At 37.3% G+C, this 23777-nt stretch overlaps 1 protein-coding gene across 1 annotated transcript in view; it reads left to right on the plus strand.

Annotated features, from left to right (window-relative positions):
* Positions 1 to 23777, plus strand: part of ttn.2 (titin, tandem duplicate 2) — a 308270-nt gene that overhangs the window by 110707 nt on the left and 173786 nt on the right. Inside the window, exons 74-97 of the mRNA XM_048599205.1 lie at positions 88 to 366; positions 528 to 806; positions 947 to 1225; positions 1353 to 1640; positions 2567 to 2848; positions 2944 to 3222; positions 3327 to 3605; positions 3740 to 4018; positions 4122 to 4409; positions 9827 to 10105; positions 10195 to 10473; positions 10594 to 10872; positions 11037 to 11324; positions 11502 to 11789; positions 12216 to 12506; positions 13298 to 13585; positions 15381 to 15470; positions 17480 to 17762; positions 18103 to 18289; positions 18416 to 18502; positions 18614 to 18881; positions 18971 to 19231; positions 19327 to 19536; positions 21180 to 21257. Coding sequence (XP_048455162.1) covers positions 88 to 366; positions 528 to 806; positions 947 to 1225; positions 1353 to 1640; positions 2567 to 2848; positions 2944 to 3222; positions 3327 to 3605; positions 3740 to 4018; positions 4122 to 4409; positions 9827 to 10105; positions 10195 to 10473; positions 10594 to 10872; positions 11037 to 11324; positions 11502 to 11789; positions 12216 to 12506; positions 13298 to 13585; positions 15381 to 15470; positions 17480 to 17762; positions 18103 to 18289; positions 18416 to 18502; positions 18614 to 18881; positions 18971 to 19231; positions 19327 to 19536; positions 21180 to 21257 — 5988 coding nt within the window. The remainder of the gene's footprint in view (positions 1 to 87; positions 367 to 527; positions 807 to 946; positions 1226 to 1352; positions 1641 to 2566; positions 2849 to 2943; positions 3223 to 3326; positions 3606 to 3739; positions 4019 to 4121; positions 4410 to 9826; positions 10106 to 10194; positions 10474 to 10593; positions 10873 to 11036; positions 11325 to 11501; positions 11790 to 12215; positions 12507 to 13297; positions 13586 to 15380; positions 15471 to 17479; positions 17763 to 18102; positions 18290 to 18415; positions 18503 to 18613; positions 18882 to 18970; positions 19232 to 19326; positions 19537 to 21179; positions 21258 to 23777) is intronic.

Raw genomic sequence — 23777 nt, forward strand, 5'->3', positions numbered from 1 at the left:
TAATGCATATTTTAATTTTCTTGAGCAAAGCTTCTATTAGTTTCTACGCTTTGGTTGATTGTGGACTTTAATGTGATTACTTTATAGAACCTCCCAGTTTTAGGCGGAAACTTCAATCTGCTGAGGTAATAAGAAACAGTGGTGTCACCCTTGAATGTGAGGTGGCTGGTACAGCTCCCTTTAAAGTTATGTGGTACAAAGACAATAAACAGATTCGATCTAGTGAAAAATATAAGATGGTCACTGAGAACTATTCAATTAGTCTTCATATGTTGAAGATTGGTCCTTCATTTGTCGGTGAATATAAATGCAGAGTTACTAATGACGTGGGAAGCTGCTCCTGCAGTTGTGGTGTCAGCTTGAAAGGTTAGTTACATTGTGATTGAAAAGCACTTCTACTTGTAATGTTGACATCTTTAGTTACAAAACAGTTCAAAAACATTTGCTATTAAACATTGCTCTTTTATTTTCATGGAAGACATTGGGAAATAATTCATATTTTTCTGCCTATATTTATCTTGAACCAGAGCCCCCTTCATTTATAAAGAAGATTGAAAATATTATAGTGGTTGCTGGAAATCCTGCTACATTTCAATGTCATGTGAAAGGTTCACATCCTTTATCTATAACTTGGATGAAAAATAATGATGACATCAAAGAAGATGATAATCTAGCAATTTCCTTTGAAAACAATATTGCTACCCTGCAAATTAAAGCTGGTGACTCAAAATATAGTGGGAAATATATGTGTCAGGCTAAAAATGATGCAGGAATTGAGAAATGTTTTGCTACATTGATAGTAACAGGTTGGTTGGAATTATTTGTAAATATGATTAACTAACATATTGAAGCCAGTTGCTGCTCAGTTCAAATTTATTGTTTTTGTGAAATTGCAGAATGCATCAGACAATTGTATGTTACTCAGCCCACCATTTTTTCTTAACAGAACCTGCAAAAATTGTTGAGCGAGCAAAGTCACACAGTGTGACTGCGAAAAATCCAGCAAATTTGGAATGTACTGTAGCTGGTACACCAGATCTAAAAGTTAAATGGTTGAAAGACGGAAAGGAGGTTACATCCAGCAGAAATTGCAAATTGAGCTTTGAGAAAAATGTAGCCAGTATAACGATTCTGTCAGTAGAGAAGTCAAGTAGTGGTGAATATACTTTTGAAGTCCAGAATGAATATGGAGTCGACAGCTGCAAAGCTTTCTTGACTGTATTAGGTCAGTATTTATGCTGTGTTAACAGATATGGATGTGAGAAGAAGTGCAGTTAAAGCATGAAATTAGGTTTGGAATTCTAGGCTACTTTTATAGTTTAAGCTTACAGGTTGTGCTCTATATTGTACAGATCAACAAATTGCTCCAACATTTACGAAAAAGTTAAAGGATATGGGCATTGCATTAGGGTCTTCCATGTACATGGAGTGCAAAGTATCTGGCTCTTTTCCAATAAGCATTCATTGGTACAAAGATGGAAACGAAATATCAGATAGCAACAAGTATAAAATATCACAGCAAGATAACTCCTCAACTTTGGAGATGAATCAACTAGAAATCGCAGATGGTGGAATTTATACTTGCAGAGTAACAAATGTAGCAGGAAGTGATAAGTGCAGTGCCACACTTGTTGTGAAAGGTTTGAAATAAAATCTTTGTGTTTTCTCTCCATTTCTTATCATGAAAAGCATCACTTGTATCATACTTTAATCTTAACAGACTTGTGTGAAATAATTGCTTGGAAAGCTTTGTAGTTGGATATTTTACAATGCAAAAGTTGATGAATCTTTATGTGCTCTTCATTGCAACAAATATATTTTTCTTCAATGAATTTTAGAGCCACCAAGATTTATAATAAAACCAAAGTCACAGGAGGTTCCCCCCAATTCTGCAGTGCAGTTCAAGAGTGATGTGAAAGGAACACCTCCCCTGTCTTTCAAATGGTTTAAGGATGACAAGGAGTTAAACTCTGATGCTACGTGTTGCATAATGGCAGAAGGTTCATCCAGTTCTCTACAACTGTATTCAGTAAAACATTCCAGTACAGGATACTATACTTGCCACGTCACCAATGATGTTGGCACAAATACTTGCACAGCAAAGTTATTCGTTACAGGTGTGCAATTTTTACGTGGTGTCGGTATATAGTAACAGTATTATGTTTGTATTTCACTTGTTAATGTCTTTAAGTTGCTGAAAATTCTCAGCATGTACAGGTCTTCTTTCTTGTACTTTGTACTGCTAGTATCTTGTGTTCTTCTAGACATCAAACATATGCGATAACCTTACACCCTTTATCACATCAGTTCTACATTAGCTTCTTATACTCTTCATGATTTCAAGAATGTATTGTCATATACTCTTCATTAACCCAATTCTATTGAATGTTTTTATTGTATGTTACACTAAAATGATCTTAGATTCAGATTTGCCTTTGTAAACATTCTCTTACTGATCCCTGTTCAGTATTATATTGCTTTTCACATGTTTCACAATTGCAATTAATCCAACATGGTATTGTTCTTGGAACCTTACCACTTAATGTCCTCTGTTTTGGTATCCTAGAGCCCCCATCTTTCATTCAGAAGCTGGAGCCATCCAAAGTACTGAAGAAAGGTGAATCGGCACACTTTGAGTGCAAAGTGACAGGCACACCTGAAATCAAGGTTTCATGGTTCAAGAATGACCATGAAATTAGTGCTGATAACAAATACAAAATGCGTTTCGATAAATCTGTTGCAGTTCTTGAGATCATTCATGCTGATCTGGAAGATAGCGGTGATTACATTTGTGAAGCTCAAAATGAAGCTGGCAGTGCAAGTTGCAATGTTGCTTTTACTGTCAAAGGTACGTAGCTTTCATCAAGTGCTTAAAAAGCATTCTAAAGCAAGTATCTTTTCATCATGACTGCATAAATGAGACGAATTATAATCTTCCTACAGAGCCTCCAGTTTTCGTTAAAACACTTGAGACAATTAATGCCATAAAAGGCTCTGATGTCGTACAGCAGTGTGAAATCAGCGGTACATCTCCTTTTGAAATCACCTGGTATAAAGACAAAAGGCAAATCCGAGCAAGTAAAAAGTACAAAATTACTTATGAAAACCATGTAGCAAGTATTCATATTCTGAAAGTTGAGACACCAGATATAGGCGAATACATGTGTGTCGTCAAGAACGATGTGGGAGGTGACACTTGCATTGGCACATTAAATCTAAAAGGTTTGTAAACTTTCCAAATTTAAATTATCCTACTCTGACAATTTTTGGAAAAGAACTTTTCAGTTTGTGTCTCACAAGTAAAGAATATCTATTTAATTCTCCAGAGCCGCCAGTATTTGTGAAGAAACTTTCAAACATTTCTTCTGTCCTTGGAGAGTCTATAACTTTACAAGCTACCATTAAAGGCTCAGAACCAATTCATGTAACATGGATCAAGGAAAAGGAAGAAGTGAAAGTTGATGAGTATATGACAACTAGCTACGAACAAAATACTGTTACTTTGCATATTGCAAAAATGGAAGCAGTTCATGCTGGAAAGTATGTTTGTCAAATTAAAAATGATGCTGGAATGCAAGAATGCATTGCTACAGTATCACTTCTGGGTTAGTGCCTGACGTCAGGTTTTTTTTGTTATTTCTAGAATTTGGTTTATATTTAAGAGCATTGCTCGATATTATTTTAATTTTATTATGTTTATCAAGAGCTTTTTTTATAAAAAGACTTTCTTTCAATTTAGAACCTGCCACAATTGTGGAAAAAGCGGAATCTGTCAGTGTAAATGCAGGAGATCCAGCAACTTTGGAATGCATTGTTAGAGGCTCTCCAGAACTCAGAGTGAAATGGCTGAAAGATGGTCATGAGCTAGCATCTGGCAGAAAGTATCAGATCAGTTTTATAAATGGAATTTCCAACCTAAAGATTCTGTCTGCAGAAAAGGCCGACAGTGGTCAATATACTTTTGAAGTGCAGAATAATGTTGGTAGTAGCAGCTGCAAAGCATCAGTCAGCGTCCTAGGTATGGTTTAGCCCTTTTTCTGTTTGATACTTTTTCAGGATTTCTTAACTGCCTGTGGACAAATCTTTTTTCTAATTATGGCTTATTGGTGTAACTCAAACAGATCGAATTATTCCTCCGAAATTTACAAGAAAATTAAAGAAAGTGAATGGTATCCTGGCCTCTCCCATCCAGATGGAGTGCAAAGTGTCTGGATCACCTCCTATTGCTTTGGCTTGGTTCAAAGACAGACAGGAGATTGTACATGGAGCAAAATATCAACTCACATTTGGAGATAATACATGTGGTTTGAAAATAAGTACTTTGGAACTGTCAGATGCTGGTAATTATACATGTAAAGCAACAAATGCTGCAGGAAGCGATGAATGCAGTGGTGTCTTGACTGTGAAAGGTCAGTTTTGTTCTCAGCGAAGTTTTTGGTATTTTTCTCACTCTTTATTATCACAATGCAGATTTTTTAAGAATCTGAAAACCTGGGTATTTTATAAACAATGTAGCCACAAGAGTAAAACTTAAATCAAATGAAATATACTGTTCAAAAATCAGACGTGAAGCTAATACGCTCTGTCTTAAATAGTCAGTTATATGCAAGATACTAAAAGGATAAAGAACTTTTAATCTAAACCAATATCTTCAATCATATTCAGAGATAGTGGGAACTGCCGATGCTGGAGAATCTGAGATAATTTGTTGGAAAATTTTCTGAAGAAGGGTCCAGACCTGAAACGTCAGCTTTTCTGCTCTTCTGATGCTGCTTGGCCTGCTGTGTTCATCCAGCTCTACACCTTGTTATCTTCAATCATATTACCTTCTATACTCCATGGATGTAGAAGATTAACCACGTGATCTGAGTACTTACCCAGGCCGACATATCTTCAGCTTTCTGTTCACTTCCCGTAAGGTTGTCTCTTCAAATATTCTTAAACCTCTCCAGCCTTTGGAGATTCCCCAATAAACATAGGCACCTCCATGTCTTAAGTCTAGCCAATTCAGGTCAGAAAACTCTTGCTTCTAATATTATTTAACTCTGGAACCTTATATCTAAAATATGATCTCTCTCTTTCAGTCTCTCCCATCTTTCTTTAATCACATTGCCATATGACTCTGCCTTCTTTGCCTGCTGATTTTGTCTCCCCTTGATAAAATATTTCATATGACTCTCAGTCTTTCTTGGACAAACTTCTGTCAAGTTTACCAGCTTAGATTTTGCACCATTACCCTGTTATGCCCATTCATCAGTCTCCCCATACAATCCCCCCATTTGGTCCTTTGGCAGTGTTTGGCTCAAGGAACCCATGCTGTAGAAGCCTCTGTCTGTGGCTGACACAGAAGCCCTCAGGGTCCCTAAATTTCAGATTCTACTAAAGGCTTATGCCTCTGATGATCATATATTGGATCTATTTGCCTCTGCTAGGACTGGACAGATGCTAGCAACTGAAGCAAAATAAACCAAACTATTCCTACATTATTTTGAGGTCTCACACTAGTTTCTCCCAACCAGCTTTGACATTCCTTAGTGATGCTGCTTCAGCTTTCTTTACAACTTCGGCCACATACTTACTCCTCTTTCCTCCAAATTTTGCGTGGAAGGCAAATCAATGCATCGCCACTTTTGAATGCACCACCAAATCACGGGAGATAATATGATCTGGGGTGGCTTTGTACATTCAGCCCCTGTTCCAGGTATCCTCCCACAAGATATGAGTTGGATTTTCTTGACCTGATTCTTGATGCACCCCGTTTCCTGATGGAGTGTAACAAGTCCAATGGGTTATCGAACCCTGCATTGATGTTATCGAAATGTTCTGATAGTGAGCACGTTGGATAAGTGAACTGGTTTATGTACTGCTCAAACTCGTCTCAAATATCTGTTTTTAGCATGAAGATTGACTTTTTCTGGTTAAATGGCATTAAAAACTTCTGGAATATGGTGACATGTACCTGCCTTTAACTAAGTAGGCTACTGGGTTAGTTCCATATTGACTGGCATTGCCTCCATCCTGCAGTTGCCTGTGGTATTAAATCCACATTTTTCCTCCTCATTTGGAGGATGTGAGAACACTATTGTGGAGCTCCTGGTGTGCTACACCCTTTCAATTTGGTACTTTGTATTTACCACATATGGGAGCGTACTGTGGTGCCTAACACTGTATCCATCCCTAATGTCCCCTACGCTGTTTTTCCTAGAGGCCTCTCCAGATGGGGTGTTGTCAGTGAGCAATTATATAAGCTGGTGCCATTCCCAAAATTTTCCTCCATCTAAAATACAATCAGAATTATCAAATATACATGTACTGACCCTTGAGTTGGTACATAAGTTGCTCATTTAAGTCAAAGCTGTCCTTCTGTTGTCTATTTTTGCACCCCACTCCCATTAGATTGTTCCATTTATGAGCCCCAGAGTGGTAATGCTACGACTGTAATGTTCAACACCACAAGTACAAATGGTGTACTCATGGTGTACATTTTTATACAGAGTCATAGCTCTCTTTATCAGCACAAATCCCTTTCGAGGCCCATCTGTCTGGGCAGAGCAGGGGCTCTCTCCTGGAGTAGTCATGGTGAATAGTCTATTTCGATGTTCCACTTGTGCTCGGGTGACTGGAAGCTCTCCATTCTTGTTGCCTTGCTCATCCTGCCATTTGAACCCAATGACTTTGGAGGTCACCCTCTCCTCACCATTCTCCTTGCAGTCTACCTGTCAGGTACACATAGTTATATTTTCACACTCAGAATGCCCAATCCTGACCTGATTCCAGTGCCATCTCTGTTACATGGCCACACCACCTTCCTATTGGTATCTGCACGGGCATTCGATGCAAGGGTAGTTATTCACAGTCATTGCAATCAGTTGTTGTACAGTCGCCCTATCTCTGGTTCTGATCGGCTTGGAAGGGATTTCTTCTTAGGGGCTTATAACCTCAATCTTGTCATGTGTCACCCTTGTAAAATATACCAAGCACTTTCCTTCAATGAAGACAAATGCTCATTGGTCTACCCTGTGATCATCTGGAAAGTAGAAAATATTGGGCTACTCCCTGGTTACTGGGTTCCCAGTTATTTAATTCTATCCTTACTCCTTGTTACTCCTGTAACTGTGATTATGATCTTCTGATGGACTTTATTTTTAACTGAAACAACCTCCTTTGTTATTCCTGGTGCTTGTATGAGGTTCCCAATTATCTTTCCATGTTGTATTTATCCTTCCCTGAAGTAATGTATAACCTTGTCTGCTCCAGGCAGTCATGCACTACTCCAAATACATTCCTATAATCTGTGTCTCTGTTGGTTTTCTTCTCTGATGTTTTAGGGATTGGAAAGTGCAACACATCTATGAACTGGCTTTAATTAGTTTCTATAAACATTATCTGTGACCAAACAATGTTCAGGGTAATCAGTTTGTTTAAAGTGCATATTGTTTGCCCTCACACAGTCATCTTTTCCTATCAGAAATCTGTGGGTCTCAGGGTTTCCTGGGCGACTGCGTTCCCTGGGAGATGAAGACATTTGAATTGCTTTTTTTTTAACTTTGGCATGGAACTTCCTTCATAGATGTGGCAATGTGTTTTGTTTTTAAAGTCACACTGTCATTCTTATCAAGTAAGATGAATCTTTGAATTTGGTTATTTTCCCTAGCCCTGTAACCTCTTTCACAGGATCTTAGATTGATCATCCAGTATTTTCAAACTCCTCAATTACGTTTCTTTTTTGCATTTAAATCACCTACAAATGTTTGTTTCTAAGTTTGGATTAACAACATCCAAAACATCCCCCTCTAGTCTTTTAAGAACTGTGGCAGGAACCAGATTCTTCAACTTTGCAGTACCCTTTTTAATCCCAGGATCTATCCAATCAAACACTGAGCTAGTTACAATTTTGCCAAACATTTAAAATAAAGCACATTTCCCCTTTAAACCAAATTATAAAGTTACGAATTTCACATACACTAAAAGTAATCCAGTATATACACAGCAAAGAGTAGCACATATTTTTTACAGAAAGGAAAACAGAAGTAAGTCAATTATGTCACTGATCCCAATTCATTTTTCTTTAAATGTCTTTCAACTGTAATTAAAATCTGAAGAACAATAAATCTCATACCAGGCAAATCTCAAGACATTCTGCAGCAGCCTATAGTTTGTATAATCCCTCAAATCCTCATTTTTATAATGACTTAATTTAGTTTCCTGTTCTTTAATCTACACGCATTTAATGCAGTTTTGCTCACAGATGCTTCATACACATTAATATTTAATTCAACAACTTCCCAAACTCTCAAAGAGATCAAACAACAAAATGAGCTTACACACACGAGTTGGATTGCCTTTTCTCCTTTTACAGCAATGTTCTAGCTACAGTGGTACTTCCAATGTAATTTCTATTAATCATGTTCTAAACCTTGTTTCTGACCCTCAGCTTGCTTCTAGATGTTTCATTAATTTGTTTCTGCATTTGTGTATATTTGTGGATTTGCATTTACCAATAGATACTTGCACTGATTGAGAATTGTTTACCAAACAGAAAATGGAAATAAATGGGTCATTCTCAGATTGGCAAGCTGTGGCTAGTAAGGAACTACGACATTACAGGCTGGGTGCCCAGTTATTGTGGGGTGCCCAAAATCTATGTCAATGGTTTAGATGTGGGGACCAAATGTAATATCTCCAAGTTTGCTGATAACACAAAATTAGGTGGGAATGTGAGTTGTGAGGAAGATGAAAAGAGACATAAAGGGTATTTGGACAGTTAAGGGGCTGGGCAAAAACATGACCAATGGAATAGAATGTCAAAAACTATGAAATTAAGCACTTTGATAGGAGAAACACAAATTATGGAAGGTGTTGATATGCAAGGAGCGTGGGAGTTTTTGTTCATAAGCCACTGAATGTATGCTCAGTAATTAGGAAGATAAATGATATGATTCATCAGATTAATCATTGGAAGAGTGGGATATATGTTTGAGGAGAGATTGAGGATACAGGGCCTATATTCATCAGTGTTGAGAAGAATGAAATGTGATCTCATTAAAGCACACAAAATTCTTACAGACCAAACAGGATAGATGAAGGAAGAACATTTTCTCTGGTTGTGTGTGGTGGGGCAGGGATCCAGAACCACTGGACATAAGTTTTAGAATTAAAGGTAGGCCATTTGGAATATGCTGAGAAAGAATTTCTTCACTCAGAGGGTGGCAAATATTTAAAATTCTCTTCCCAGACGTCTGTGAAAGCTCAGTCATTAGATATAGTCAAAACAGAAATTGATAGATGTCTGGAAAGGAAAGGTATTAAGAGATATATGAATAATGCAGGAAGAACAGCAAAGTTTGAGTTGAATGACAGATCAGGCTCCTATTTCAATGTTCCTGTAACTGGATGTATGAATTTGCCAGGCTTCTTGCAGAGGGGCAGAGACACCAATATTGATGTCCAAGACCTTAGACAGAAAATGGAAAGAAATTAACCAGAACTCTAGCTGTCACTTTTGAAAAACATCAGTTTAGATGTTAGGTGAGGAAAAGGTCAAGCCTTGGTCATTGCCTTGAACAAATGATCAAATTGCTGGTGACAGCCTTTCTGGCTTCTGCATGAAGAATGATCTCTTGATTGAGGGACTAGACTGTTGCCATTATGTGTGGATTAGCATGGGCCATTGCCGTCAGGAAGAAAGGTGACAGAGGGGTAAAAATTGTGAGCAAAGAGAAAAACTGATTTTGTTTTGTAACAAAAATCATGGTCTTTACATTTAAATTTCTGATAAATTTATTGCTTAATGTTACATTGTACTATTTTTCTTTGAACTTTTTAGAACCACCTTCATTTATTAGCAAACCTGATTCTCAGGAAGTTTCACCTGGTTCAAATGTGAAATTTACAAGCATTGTTACTGGAACAGATCCATTAAAAGTATCATGGTTTAAAGGTACTACTGAACTGGTAGCAGGAAGGCAATGTCATATTTCTTTAAGAGACTCAACAGCAGTATTAGAACTACTAAATGTGGAATCTTCCCAAAGTGGAGACTATATCTGCCAAGTCAGTAATGAAGCTGGCAAAGTTTCTTGTACAACAAAATTGTTTGTGAAAGGTTCGTAAAACACAAATTTAAAGAAATAAATTCAATATTTTGCTTGTGTTGGCCTTTTTGAGAACTGTTTTCATCTGTGTCTTTACCAGAACCAGCAGTATTCCAGAAGAAGTTGAAAGATTCCAGTGTTGTACTGGGGAAGTCAGTTTGTCTAGACTGCACGTACACTGGTACCCCAGAAATCAAAGTCACCTGGAAGAAAAATGGATTAGCTATATTCCAGTCAGACAAACATATTTTAACTACTACTGAAACATCTTGTATTTTGGAGATTCTCAACTGTACTAGAGATGATGATGCAAAATACTCTTGTGAGGTAGAAAATGATGCTGGGATGGACACTTGTCATGCTGAAGTGAAAGTATTAGGTTTGTTAAATTCACTGATTTCTATTAGTCACTGACTTTACATCAATATTCTGTTACTTTCTTAATACATATATATAATATGCATAATCTTTCATTGTTGATATCTTGCTTTTATCTCAGAACCACCAACGTTTGTCCAACATTTAGAGCCTCTGGAAATAACATTAGGAGATCCAGGATTTTTCGAATGCAGACTTGCTGGAACACCTGAAATTAAAGTGTCTTGGTACAAAGGAGACACGAAACTGAGAGCCACCCCTAATTGTAAAATAGAGTTTGTGAACAATATTGCAAGACTGGAATTGAAGAAAACAACTTTGAGTGACAGTGGAGAATTTATATGCAAAGCTGAAAATAAAATAGGGACCTGCTCATCAAAGGCCATGCTCACCATCCAAGGTGACTTTACTTAACGGATTCATTTGATATCTGTTCTTGGCAGATTGGCATATGTCTGCATTTTATACATTTTCTGTTTGAACATTTTAACTACATTGTGGTTGTAAAGAAAACCTATATGATTACTGTGTGATTAACATACCCTTTAATTGTCTGTTTTACAGAACGTAAAATTGCACCTTCTTTCACAAGGAAAATGCAGGGAATGGAAGGAACTCTCCATCTTCCAGTGACATTTGAATGTCATATTTCTGGTTCAACACCTATTGAAACTACTTGGTTTAAAGATGGTGTAAAACTAACTAGTGATGAAAATGTACTTATATCCTTCATAGGGAATGTAGCAACTCTTAAAATTCTTAAAGCTGAGATGCATCATGCTGGTGAATACACTTGCAAAGCTACCAACATGGTTGGAGATGCTTCTTGCAGTTCAAGACTAACTCTGAAAGGTTTGTTGAGTAAAATATTTATTAATTATCTTCTACTTTTTGTCTTTATCTTACATCTTCATTTTATAGTGTTTAAACTTGAATATCTACTTCTTTTAACTATCATTACTAGACACAATTACCTTACATTTAATAATATGACGACAGAAAATAATTCTTTCTTGTTATTATTTTTAGAGGCGAGGGTTGCCCCTGTGTTTGACAAAAAATTAGAGCCCATCAAAGTTATCACTGGGCAAAGTGTAGAACTTGAGTGCCATGTAACTGGCTCTTCTCCAATTAAAGTTATTTGGCTGAAGGATGGCAAAGAGATTCGTTCAAATATGAATTATAAGATATCTTTTGTGGAAAATACACCTCACTTGACAATTCTAAAAGCAGACAAAGGAGACTCTTGTCAGTACATTTGTGAGGCTAGCAATGATCTTGGAAGGGACTCAACGCAAACACAAGTGACTGTAAAAGGTATTTCTTAATAACAGCCATTGTTCTGTTTCTCGCAGCTCAGAAATCCAGGCCAGGCTTTATTCATTAGGTGGAAGAATATTGCTTTTTTTCGTTTTATTTCTTCATTATGATTATTTTTTCTGATGATTTACTCAGTTTTAGTTACATTATGGATCTGAGATTGTCCTCTTACAGGCAATTACTTAGAAAACAAATTGAAACTGTGAAAAGTAACATTAAACGTGATGAAAATCTTTTCAATCCGTATTAATGGTTCTTAATTTTCACAAACTTCCACCATCCATCATCCATCTTCAAAAATATTTTGAGGTTTTCGGTTTTTAAGAGATTCCACTTGGTGCAGTGTAACTTCACTGAAGTAATGAAGAAATATATCTGACATTTGTAACATTGATTCATTTTGTTGTGCCTATCTGTTTACAGATCGTAAAATTCCACCAAGCTTTACTAAAAGACCTCTTGAACAAATACAGGATGCAGAAGGAAAAGCTATAAAACTTGAAGGTCGAGTATCTGGTTCACAACCAATATCTGTAACCTGGTTCAAAGATGATCAAGAGATCCTACAAACTGAAAATTATGAATTGTCTTTTAAAAATAATGTAGTAACACTGAACATTAAGAAAGCACATCTCACTGATTCTGCTGTTTATACATGTAAAGCATCCAATGAAGCAGGAACTGCAATATTTACTGTGTCGGTACTGATCACAGGTTAGTGGTGAAGCCAATTTTTATTTATATAACATTGCTTAGTAACTGCATGCAGAAACTAATGTTGGCAAATGCTGCTATTGCTTATTTAGTGAAATATATTGGTAACTCTTTAAAGCTGACTTGACATTCTTTTTTATTCTTAGGTCTAGCTGGCATTGTAAAACCTGACATGTTGTCAGTTTTTAATCAACATTTCATTTAGATCTTATCCTCCTAGCAATGCTCTCTTATGGAAAATATGTAAACGCTGTTGAATGTCAACTAAAACTTAAATACAAGCTGCTTTGGATGGTTTTAACATTTTGCTAAGTTCTGAGGCTGCAAGTTTGGAAGATTAGCTTGGCTACATCTTTTCCTGCCTGCTGCCGTGATAATGTTGAACTCTGACTAAAGTGGTATGAGTTCAAATCTCACTCAACAGTAATTCAGTCTCTTTTGTTTTGTCTTTGCACAAGTTTTTCCTTTTCTTAGACAGGTCCCTGGATGAAACATTATGTTGTATGAAGGTGCTAAACACCTCCAAAAGAAATATTTCCCAACATCAACGCTTACGTTGTTGGCAAATTATAAGGTGCCATTCATAATATCTGTGAAGTAGTCTCTGACACAAACTGCTAAACTCTCCCAGATGAAAGAGGAAATTTGATGATGGGAAGCAACAGTGGGTAACCTCAAAGGGAGAGGGGCTATGCACTGTATAAACTAAATGGTTCAAGCAATCTTTGATCTTATGTTTGATGCGGGTGCATTTTCCATTTTAGATACTGATATGTATTTTGTTGTTTTAGAGTTTATAGCGCCTCCTGTCTGGGACATACCTCTTAAACCAATGACAATAACCGAAGGAGAATCTTTGCAGTTTAGCTGCCATGTCCATGGATCTAAGCCAATTAAGATACAGTGGTTTAAAGACAGAAAAGAAATGAAGCCATCTGAAAGATTGAATTTCACCTTCAAGGATGGTACAGCTGCCCTAGAATGTAAAACATGCACTAAAACAGATAGCGGTGACTACCTATGTAAAGCTACAAATGAAGCTGGAAGTGTTTTTTGCAAAGCCAAACTAACAGTCCAAGGTATGGGATTGTTGTGAAATAGGTTATCGTAGTCAGCATATTAAGGCTAAAAGCTCTTATTAATCATACTTTGTAAAGCGTATCCAACTTCTTCAGTCTCACAGCATGAAGGAAAAGTTCATGCAGTTTTGAGCTCCTTGAAATATTAAAGCCATATTAATAGTGTCAAAGCCAGGCTCTTGCATTGATCAAATATGCCTACATTGCGAATAGTAATTGTTTGCTGGTCAAAAATTCTAAAGATGTTTTGACAGATCTTACAACCTCTTGACTCAGACCTCTTGTTGAGCTAGGCATGGAACATTTTTTTAAAAGAAGAGAACATGGCTTCTTACTTTTGAATTCTTAAACAAAGAATTAAACAAGAAGCATAGTTCTGGTTCATATTTTAGCACTTACAGTTTCATATTGAATTAATTATATTTTTCCCATTCTGAAAATATAATTAAACTCTTCTTTGTTGCCATAATATTTATTGTCGCTATGGTGTTTCAAATGCTGCCAAAAGCTCTTCATTTGATATTTTATTTCCAGTGTCTTTGACCGCAGTGTTAAATATGATTTTGTTAAATAAGAATGTGGTACAAAAGTTATGCTATTTTTAAACAGACAAACATAATTTGAACATGTACCTTTTTTTATTAGCTAACAGGATGAGGGCATCACTGGCTAGGCCAGCATTTATTGCCCAGAGGGCAGTTCAGTGTCAACTACATCGCTGTGGGTCTGGAGTCACACGTAGGCCAGACCAAGTCAGGATAGCAGTTTTCTTCCCTAAAGGACATTAGTGAACTAGATGGGTTTTTTTCCAACAATGGGTTCATGGTCATCATTAGTTTCTTAATTCCAGATATTTTATTGAATTCAAATCCCACCATTTGCTGCGATAGGATTTGAACCTTAGTCCCCAGATTTGGATCTCCAGATTAACAGTCCAGCGACAATACCTCTAGGCCATCACCTCCCTGGTGGCTGTTTGTAAATTTTTCGTAGGACCATGCATGGGATGTGTTAGAGTAGTTTTCCATATTGCCAAAGAAATATCTTACAGTTATCTGTTCTGAATTGTTAATGCTTATCATGTATATTTGTCAGAACATCATGAAAGTTTAATTCAAAAACTTCACATATATCCTGGCCATCCCTAGATGAACAAACAAAATAAAAGCATTCCATCTTCATGTAGCTTAGGTCATCCACCAAGTGATGTTGAATTAGATGAAATATAAAATCAAACCTCCTACAACCTCCATGTTTAGCAAATTTAAGCAATATCAAAGGAAAATCACACCAAATACATCACACTCTGCACAAACTTTGCATCATTGTGATTGCTAAATTTATGAGTTATTTAGTACTGCACTAAACTACAAAGTATTCAATGCAATTTCTTGTTCAAATATTGATGGCATTGGTGTAACGTAGAATCCTGCACCTAAATTCAGATTCAAACCTGTCCTGACTGCAGAGTTAAATGGAAGGAACTGGGTCCTGCTGCTCCTTTGCAGGCTCAGGTCAGACTCGGTTTCATTGTACATTGTACAGACTCAGTACATTGCACAAAGTTGAAACTGCATTGAGGTAAGGTCAGATTTCTACTGTAATGTATCCTGAAGTGCCTGGCCAGAATATAAAATAATCTTTGTGATTGTAGTTGCTTTAAATGTTAGTTTAAAAAATCCAATTATGTACACATTGTTTACTCATTTGTATGCTCAGCTTGTTTCCTAGTAAGAATGTTGACATTGAAAACTAAAGCTACAATGTAACATTCTTTTAACTTGTTCTGGTTTAGAAAAAGCTGTAGCAAAGAAAGTGGTTTCTCCACCAAAGACAGACAAGATCTTCTTCATTGAGAAACCAAAGAGTGTGAAAATAACAGAAAGTAAGTGCAGCATGGATATTTCTTCTCATGCATTCTGATTATTAGGATGAAACATTTCTGAAGTATGTAAAAATTGTCAAAGCAAAAAATTACTAAATAATTACAACGCCCAAACTATTGACTGTTGGCTAGAAGGTATTACGGTTTAAATTTTAGCCTGAAAGTAGATTAATTTTCATTCAAGGGGGAAAAACATGTAATCATACCCATTATCTCAATCAGGGCACCTCGGCCAGTAGGGGTCTTGAGCAAGGTGGGAGGGGCTGATGGTCTCTGGACTGAGATGAGTGAAGAGAGGAGGTGAAATCTGTGAAATTCATGACCACAATTAGGCTTTGGAGGCCAAGTCCCTGAATATATTGAAGAAAGAAATAGATGTCTGGACACTGAAATTGAGAGTGGGAATATGATGTTGACAGTCAGCTTCAGTCTCAGAGCAGACTCCATGGGCTAAATGGCTTACTCCTCCTCCCAGTTTCTATGTTTCTAAGTCGCAAATGGAATGCCTAAAGCCTCCCACCTCACAGCAATAACATGCAGGGGCCAGGCTAAGCATGCTTTGGGTAAAATGTCTGCCCCTTAGACGGAAGAAGGGGTGGCATCTTGTGGGTGACATGCTGGAGTGGGTTGCCCTGCTTGCTCTTAGGACACCTCCATGATTAACATGCTCCCGAATTCCTTACAGCCACTTCAAAGTAGCCCTTTGAAAAATGGCCTTTAAATTCTGGGCTGCCTTCCACTGCCCAGCATTTTATGGGACTGCACTTAGATTGATGTGTCTGAATGCTCCTTGACTGGGCAGGGTAAGGACCTTATTTCTTTAAGTTTGAGGGCATGTGGCTCAGGGAACCATACCGCTGCACCCACCGCTCCCCCCCACCCCGCCTCCCTGCACCAAATACACATGCTGCAGGGGGTCTGCAAAATTCAGCTACCTGAGTTGTCTATGTTTCTCATCACCTAGTACATTAAATAAAGTGGATATCATTTCTCAATTACATAGGGAAACAAAGCCTGAGCTAGTGAATTGTAGCTATGAAGAGAGATTGGGGAGTTTGGGGTTGTTTTCTTGGAACAGAGAAGGCTGAGGGGTAACATACAGTATGGAAACAGACCCTTCAGTCCAATTCATCCCCACCAAGCAGACATCCTAATCTATTTCCATTTACCAGCATTTCGCCAATATCCCTCTAAACCTTTCTTATTAATATGCCCATCCAGATGCCTTTTAAATGTTGTAATTGTACTCACCTGCACCACTTCCACTGGCAGCTCATTCTATACACACACTGCCGTCTGCGTGAAGAAGTTACCCCTCATTTCCCTTTTCAATCTTTCCCCTCTCACCTTAAACCTATGCCCTCTAGTTTTGGACTCCCCCACATTAGAAAAAAGACCTTGTCTATTCATCCTGTCCTTGCCTCTCATGTTTCTATAAACCTCTATAAGGTCAGCCCTCAGCCTCTGATGCTGCAGGGAAAAAAGCCCCGGCCTATTCAGCCCCTCCCTCCAGTCCTGGCAACGTCCTTGTAAGTCTTTGCTGCACCCTGTCAAGTTTAACAACATCTTTCCTATTGAAGCGTGGCCAGAATTGTACATGTGATTGATGTGTACAAAATTGTGAGAGGTAGAGATAGAGCAGACAGAAGAAATTGTTTCTCTTAGCAGAGAGTTGCAAAGCCAGGGTTCTTTGATTCAAACTAAGTGGCAGAAGGAATAGAGAGGTTGTGATGAAAAACGTTTTTATGCAGATGGTAGTAGATGTCTGGAATTTGCTGCCTGAGTTGGTGATGGAGGCAGAGACCCTAAACTCTTCTTAAAAAATACCTGGGTTTGCAAGTGTCTTTGGGTTGGCATGGACAAGATCAGCTGAATGGCTCCTTTCTGTCCTGTATTATTTCTGTGGTTCCAAAGAATTTCATCATAAATATTTGACAGGAAAAATTAAGAGCACAAATTTTGAAGATGTTAGCACTGATCTTAATTACTTTGTACAATTTGTGTTTCAGAGAGTATTGCAACGTTCACTGCAAAGGTAGGTGGTGACCCAATCCCGAATGTTAAATGGATGAAAGGAAAATGGAGGCAAATAAACCATGGTGGCCGAATTATTGTGCAGCAAAAAGGACAAGAGGCCAAATTGGAAATCAAAGATACAGTAAAAACTGACTCTGGACAGTACAGATGTGTGGCATCTAACAAATTTGGTGAAATTGAAAGTAGTGTTAATTTGGAAATTGAGGAGAAGAAAGAAATTATTGTTGAAACCGACTTCAGAGCTAAACTGAAGAAGTAAGTATGTTATATTCGGTGCGATTGTTAAATTTCTGATTCATAATAAGAATGAAGTGATTATACTCAAATTAGTGTTTGTCATTTTACGATTATTTGTCCTGTTTATCAGAAAAACATAGTGAATATTTCCAAAGTTTAATTTATTACAATCTCTTTTGCGGGTAACAGCAGTATTATCTTTGATTAGTTATTCCTTTTTATAGAATGATAAAATAAATACATTTTACATAGTATGTAATATTTATTTTTGGTCCATCAGTTTATCTATTTGATTTAATATAAGTTTAATTTCAAATGTAGTAATAATGCATTAATATTTAACATTTATTTTATAAAGAACACCTTCCAAACAAAAAGAAGAAGAGGCAGACAAGGATATTGACATTGTGGAACTGCTAAGGAATGTTGATCCTAAAGAATATGAAAAGTATGCCCGCATGTATGGAATTACTGATTTCCGTGGTCTACTTCAAGCCATTGAACAACTGAAAGCCAGCAAAGCAGAAGAAGAAACTCACAGATTTGTGAGTTAATTTCCGATCATTTATCTGAGCATTAATACTGTGGAGTATACCATCATTTTCATACCAAATAAAAATCTTGCATGGTTTTTTTATGTTACAACTTTCAATTTGTTGTTGCTTTCTAAGGAGTTGGAAGAACGTGAACGAGGTCCTGAAGAAGAGGAATTTAATGAACTGATCCAGTATATCCAGCAAAGAATAGAAAAAGTTGAGGTAGGATCTGCAATATAATTGATGAATATTGACCTCATGTTTTATTCAGTGTGGTATTTTGGAGCATTTTGTTTGAAATGAATACTTAAAAATAAAATTTGATCTCTGCAGCCTATTGAATTAACCAAGGACATTGAAGACCAACTTGTACGTACAAATGCGGATGCTGTGTTTGAATGTGTGATAAAGATAAACTATCCTGAAATCAAACTTTCTTGGTACAAAGGAACTGAAAAATTAGAATCAAATGACAAGTATGAAATTAGCATTGATGGTGACATTCACTGCTTAAAGATCAAAAATTGCACACTGCAAGATCAAGGCAACTTCCGCATTGTCTGTGGCCCACATATTTCCAGTGCTAAGCTGACTGTTGTCGGTAAGCAGAGTTTGTGTTCTTTTAATTCTGAATGTATTTACCTTTCTTTTGTCTCATCTAACTTCATTGCATCGGTTTGTGTTCTCCAGAGCCCATAGTTGAACAGCACCTTGAAAATCTTTCTGGTAAGGAAGGCCATATTTGCATCATGGTTTGCCAGTTTTCCTTACCCAACCTGAAAACTGAGTGGTTTAGGAATGGTCGAAGGATTGAGGGACAAGGCAGATATTCCGTAGACGTTGCAGATAAATTGCAGAAGGTCACTATTAGTGACTTGAGACCAGAGGATCAAGGCCGATTTACTTGCAAATATGAAGATCTTGAAACATCCGCTGATCTACTTGTTGAAGGTTTGTAGCTTTACCCAAAAAAACTTACTGAATTGTACTTCAATGGTCATTTTTTTGTTCAAGTATTGTATTGTTTCTGCTTTTGTATGTTATAGCGCAACCAATTGAATTCACAAAGACAATCCAGGATATCGTGGTGAAAGAGCATGAGTCTGCTGTATTTGAATGTGAAGTGTCCTTTGATGATGCCATTGTAACCTGGTTTAAGGATACAGTGGTGCTGAAAGAAAGTCCAAAATACAGCTTCAGAAGTGATGGGCGACGACACTTTATGACTATCCATAATGTCACAACAGAAGATGAAGGTACATATAGTATAACAATTAAATGTGTCATCATTTTTATTAGAGTAGACATCTGTATCAGTTGTCTGTTTGCACAGTTGGCACTTGAGTTAACTTTGAGGGGAGAAACAAAGAAGTTACATTTATATGGAATCTTGGTTAGGTCACATTTAGAGTATTGCATTTGTTCATTGCACCATGGTAACAGAATCATGCCTACCTCTAACCCACTCCTGCCTTCCTCACTAACATTTTACCCACAATAGGGAAGGGGTTGTGCAGTCCACTCATCTGTGAGCCAATTAAAGCCCTTAGCAGCAGATTTAATGGTGTTCTCTTTTCATTGCTGGGATTGGTGGCTGACAAGGGAAGGAAGGGAATTAGATTTCCTTTGAGAGCCCCTATGTGCTGAAGTCCCCACAAGGGTCCCGCTACTCATTTCATTTCAGTGTCTCACTGCCCAATCCAACCTGGATATACCAGGATAACCCCAATGAGGTCTTGTACCTTCAAGTCCAGCTCCATAATCCATTTCCATCTGGGACTTGCAGCAGTTCCAACAATGGCCAAAGCTGTAAGTGTCACTGCTGGGAAGAAAGTTGCCTACCATTTAAGTTCCTAGCAGTTCTCTCATGTGAGACATGCTTCTTGATGGGAGTGGAAGGCCCACCTCAAGTCATTTAACACCCGCTAAGTGGTTGCAGGGTACATTTACCAAGCTGGAGCGGACTCATCCCCAACTTTTATGCTAGGGTCAGGGACCCTAATGCCCACCACCTTTAAAATTCAGCCCTATTTATGAATAAGGATAGAGAAACACTGGAGAAGGAACACGGAAAATTTACAAACATGAACTTATAGCTTATCAGTTTAGGAAATAAAAGAGTGCTGGCAAAGGGAAAAGCTGAAAGGTGACCTGGTAGAAATCTTTAAAAATGAGAGCGTTATACAGAATAGATGAAAATAAAATGTTCCAATTATGGGGTAGATAAATCTAGGGACCATAAGTACAAGATAATCACTAATAAGTAGCTCGGGAGAAATATCTTTATTCCACACAGATTATTTAATTTTTTTTTGCTAGAGAGAAATATTTGAGGTAAATAGCATAAACGTATTAAAGGGAAGTCAAAATGAGTAAATGGGGGAGATAAAAGTGGACAGGTATATTGATAAAATGAAATAATACATAGAGGGAGGAGCCTTACCTGGAGCATAGACGCAGGCAAATATCTTGTGCCATGATTGGCCTGTTTCTGTGCTGTGAATACAAGTCGTACCTTCCTAATCTCTGGTCTGACAAACTCTGTGATCTGGCACATTCTTCCAGCGCAAATGCTGCAGTATTTTCATGTTTCCAAAGAACCCGCAGTTCTTCCAGTTTCCAGAATTGCACCAGATGGTAAAGAGATCGTCAACATTCTCTAAAATAAGTGCTTTTCAACTCACTTTATGTCACATGACTCTTTTTAAGCATGTTTAAAAAAAACCTCCCATCCTAACCCTGATGGGTAACCCGTTGTGGTCCAGCAAATTCTATGGTCCAGCAAAGACACTTCCTGAGGCTGTCAGATTGTGGAGGGAAAACTGTACTGTGACAGTGCATTATGTTAATTTCAAGTAAAACATGGGCAAATACAGGAGTATGTAATTGTATTTTCCAGGGGTTTATTCAGTTATTGCTCAACTTGAGCCAAGAGGTGAGGCTAAAAGTACTGCAGAACTTTATGTTTCAAGCCAAGGTAGGTGCAATTATAAATTAATACAGCTTTTAAATAAAACTAAAATATTCCATTTACGATTTTATTAATTTTCACTCATGCTAAAATCTATTCTTTACAGAAATCACCTTGAAGCCCAGGAAACCTGGTGGGTAATCTGTTTACAAAAAACTAATACTCTAGTTCTTGGATTTTCCTCAATATTATCACAATGTATAAGCAGATCTAAGTGTTTTCATCTTCATTAAGTTAAAATACCATAACAGTGCAAAGATGAACAATGGCAAATAACTTTAATTACAAATATTTTTAAACAAGCATTTATTTGTATCTTTTCTTTATTTTAGAGCTATACACACAAGATAAGCTGATGATCAATAATTTAAAATGTGCTCCTAGCATTACAGTTGGTCAATGATGTTAATATTATTATTCAATCTTTTTCATAATATAGTTCAAATATTTAAACCTAAAATACCAGTTACAAATTTCATTTCATTTCTTGTATTAAATTGTTCAATCAAATAGTAGTACAAGGGTGAAAGATGAAAAAATAATTAGCACTCTTTTGTATTGTTTAGATATCCCTGACTATTGGAACTCCTGTGTTAAAACAAAATAATTTATCGATAAGAGAGCAGTTTAAGAATGTATTATCAAAGAGGTCTTCGTTTAATTGGAGAATATATGGATTTTTCTGCCAAAGTAAAATTTTAATCAATTATTGTTTATTGTCAAAACGACATGTTGGATTCTTGAGTATAATTTTCAGCTGAAGATTTGAAGTTCCTTTGTGTCCTCTATCTATTTTTGATCTGTTCAGTAAGCTGCATAAATACAACTTACTTGGAATTATTAGTTATTTACAATTTTTTCTCCTTTCTATATGTTAGGAAAAGAATGGGCAGAAGAAATAGGTAACTTTTTGTCTTTTAATAAGATTTGAAAAGTGATAAACCCTTGATATTACAGCATTCTAAAAGGAATTGAAACGTGAAAATACAAAATACCATGATGCCAGAAATCTGAAATTGAGCCAGATGCTGGAAAAACCACTGGATCTGGCAGTATGTGTGAGGAGAGAAATAGAATTAATTGATCGATTCTTAACAGACAAGGAGAAGCATGGGTTTCAGAAGGGAGTTGAAATCCGTGAAGGTGATGCCAGGTTGGAATTCTAACAGAGATAGCCGGAACTGCAGATGCTGGAGAATCTGAGATATCAAGGTGTACAGCTGGATGAACACAGCAGGCCAAGCAGCATCTAAGGAGCAGGAAAGCTGACGTTTCGGGTCTGGACTCTTCTTCAGAAAAAGAAGGGTCTAGGCCCGAAACGTCAGCTTTCCTGCTCCTCTGATGTTGCTTGGCTTGCTGTGTTCATCCAGCTCTACACCTTGTTATCTCAGATTCTCCAGCATCTGCAGTTCCTACTGTCTCTGAAGCAGGAAATGTCTTCCTTGCTGAGTCAGAGCAGGTTGCAGTTCTTGAATTGTAATGCAGATAAGAGATAGTCTAACACATAAGAAAGTGTGGGGCATCTAGGTAGTTACTTGCCAAATACAGCCATCTCACAGAGGAAAGCAAGAAAATGAGAGTATGATTGTTAGTCATCAGCATGGGGTGAAATATGGGGGGAGAGAAGAGGAGGTCCTGCACATACCCGTACTTGTCCAACAGGTGCAAAGTACTTGATACCCTTGAGGGTAAGGAGAAGGATGCCTGCTACATTACTGACCAAAACACTACATAGTATAAGGCTTTCCAAAGGGGCACAATTGAAATATAATTGTTCAGAAAACTCAATATTTTAGGGGTTAAATAACATCCCCTGCTCTTAAGTGTGAGAGTTATGCAGACTGTGTTGCATAGCTGGTGTCAGGGGAACAAAATGTGCAAATATGATTCAAAAGTAATTTGGGAAGTGATGGAGAAGATCCAATTTGCCAGCATTCATGTTGGAACAGGTGACTTAGAATTACATAATCGATATAACAGAAATCAGGGTCGGCTCTCTGCAGAAGCACTCACCCTGTCTTACTTTCCTGCCCTTTTTGTGTTGGCCTGCAAAATTTTTCCACTTCAGATCAGCATCCAATTCAATTTTAAAAGCCATGCCTGAATCTGCCTTTGCCACATTTCCAGTCAGTGCATTAAAGATCTTAACCATCCATTAGTTACAAAGGATATTTCCCAAGTCACTGTTGTTTCTATTGACCATCACCTTATTTTGGCATCTTCTAGTTTTCAAACTGTTGCCAATGAAAACAATTTCTCCCTGTTTACTCTATCAAATCTCCACTTAATTCTCATTTTTCCATGATAAACAGTCCCAGCTTCTACAATCTATCGACATTGCTATCAATCAAACCATTATTATTACTTTTCTTTCTGCAGTCCAACAGCTTCATAATCTTTCTAAGTTATGGAGTCTGGAACAGGTCACAATATTTCAATTGAGACTGAACCAGTGCTTTATAGGGATGTATTTTCTTTTGTTTCATGGCCCTATTTAAAAAGACCAGTTACCTCTGTGATCCAGCA

This window comes from Rhincodon typus, chromosome 7 (genome assembly GCF_021869965.1).
Source record: "Rhincodon typus isolate 14 chromosome 7, sRhiTyp1.1, whole genome shotgun sequence".
Taxonomy (NCBI): domain Eukaryota; kingdom Metazoa; phylum Chordata; class Chondrichthyes; order Orectolobiformes; family Rhincodontidae; genus Rhincodon; species Rhincodon typus.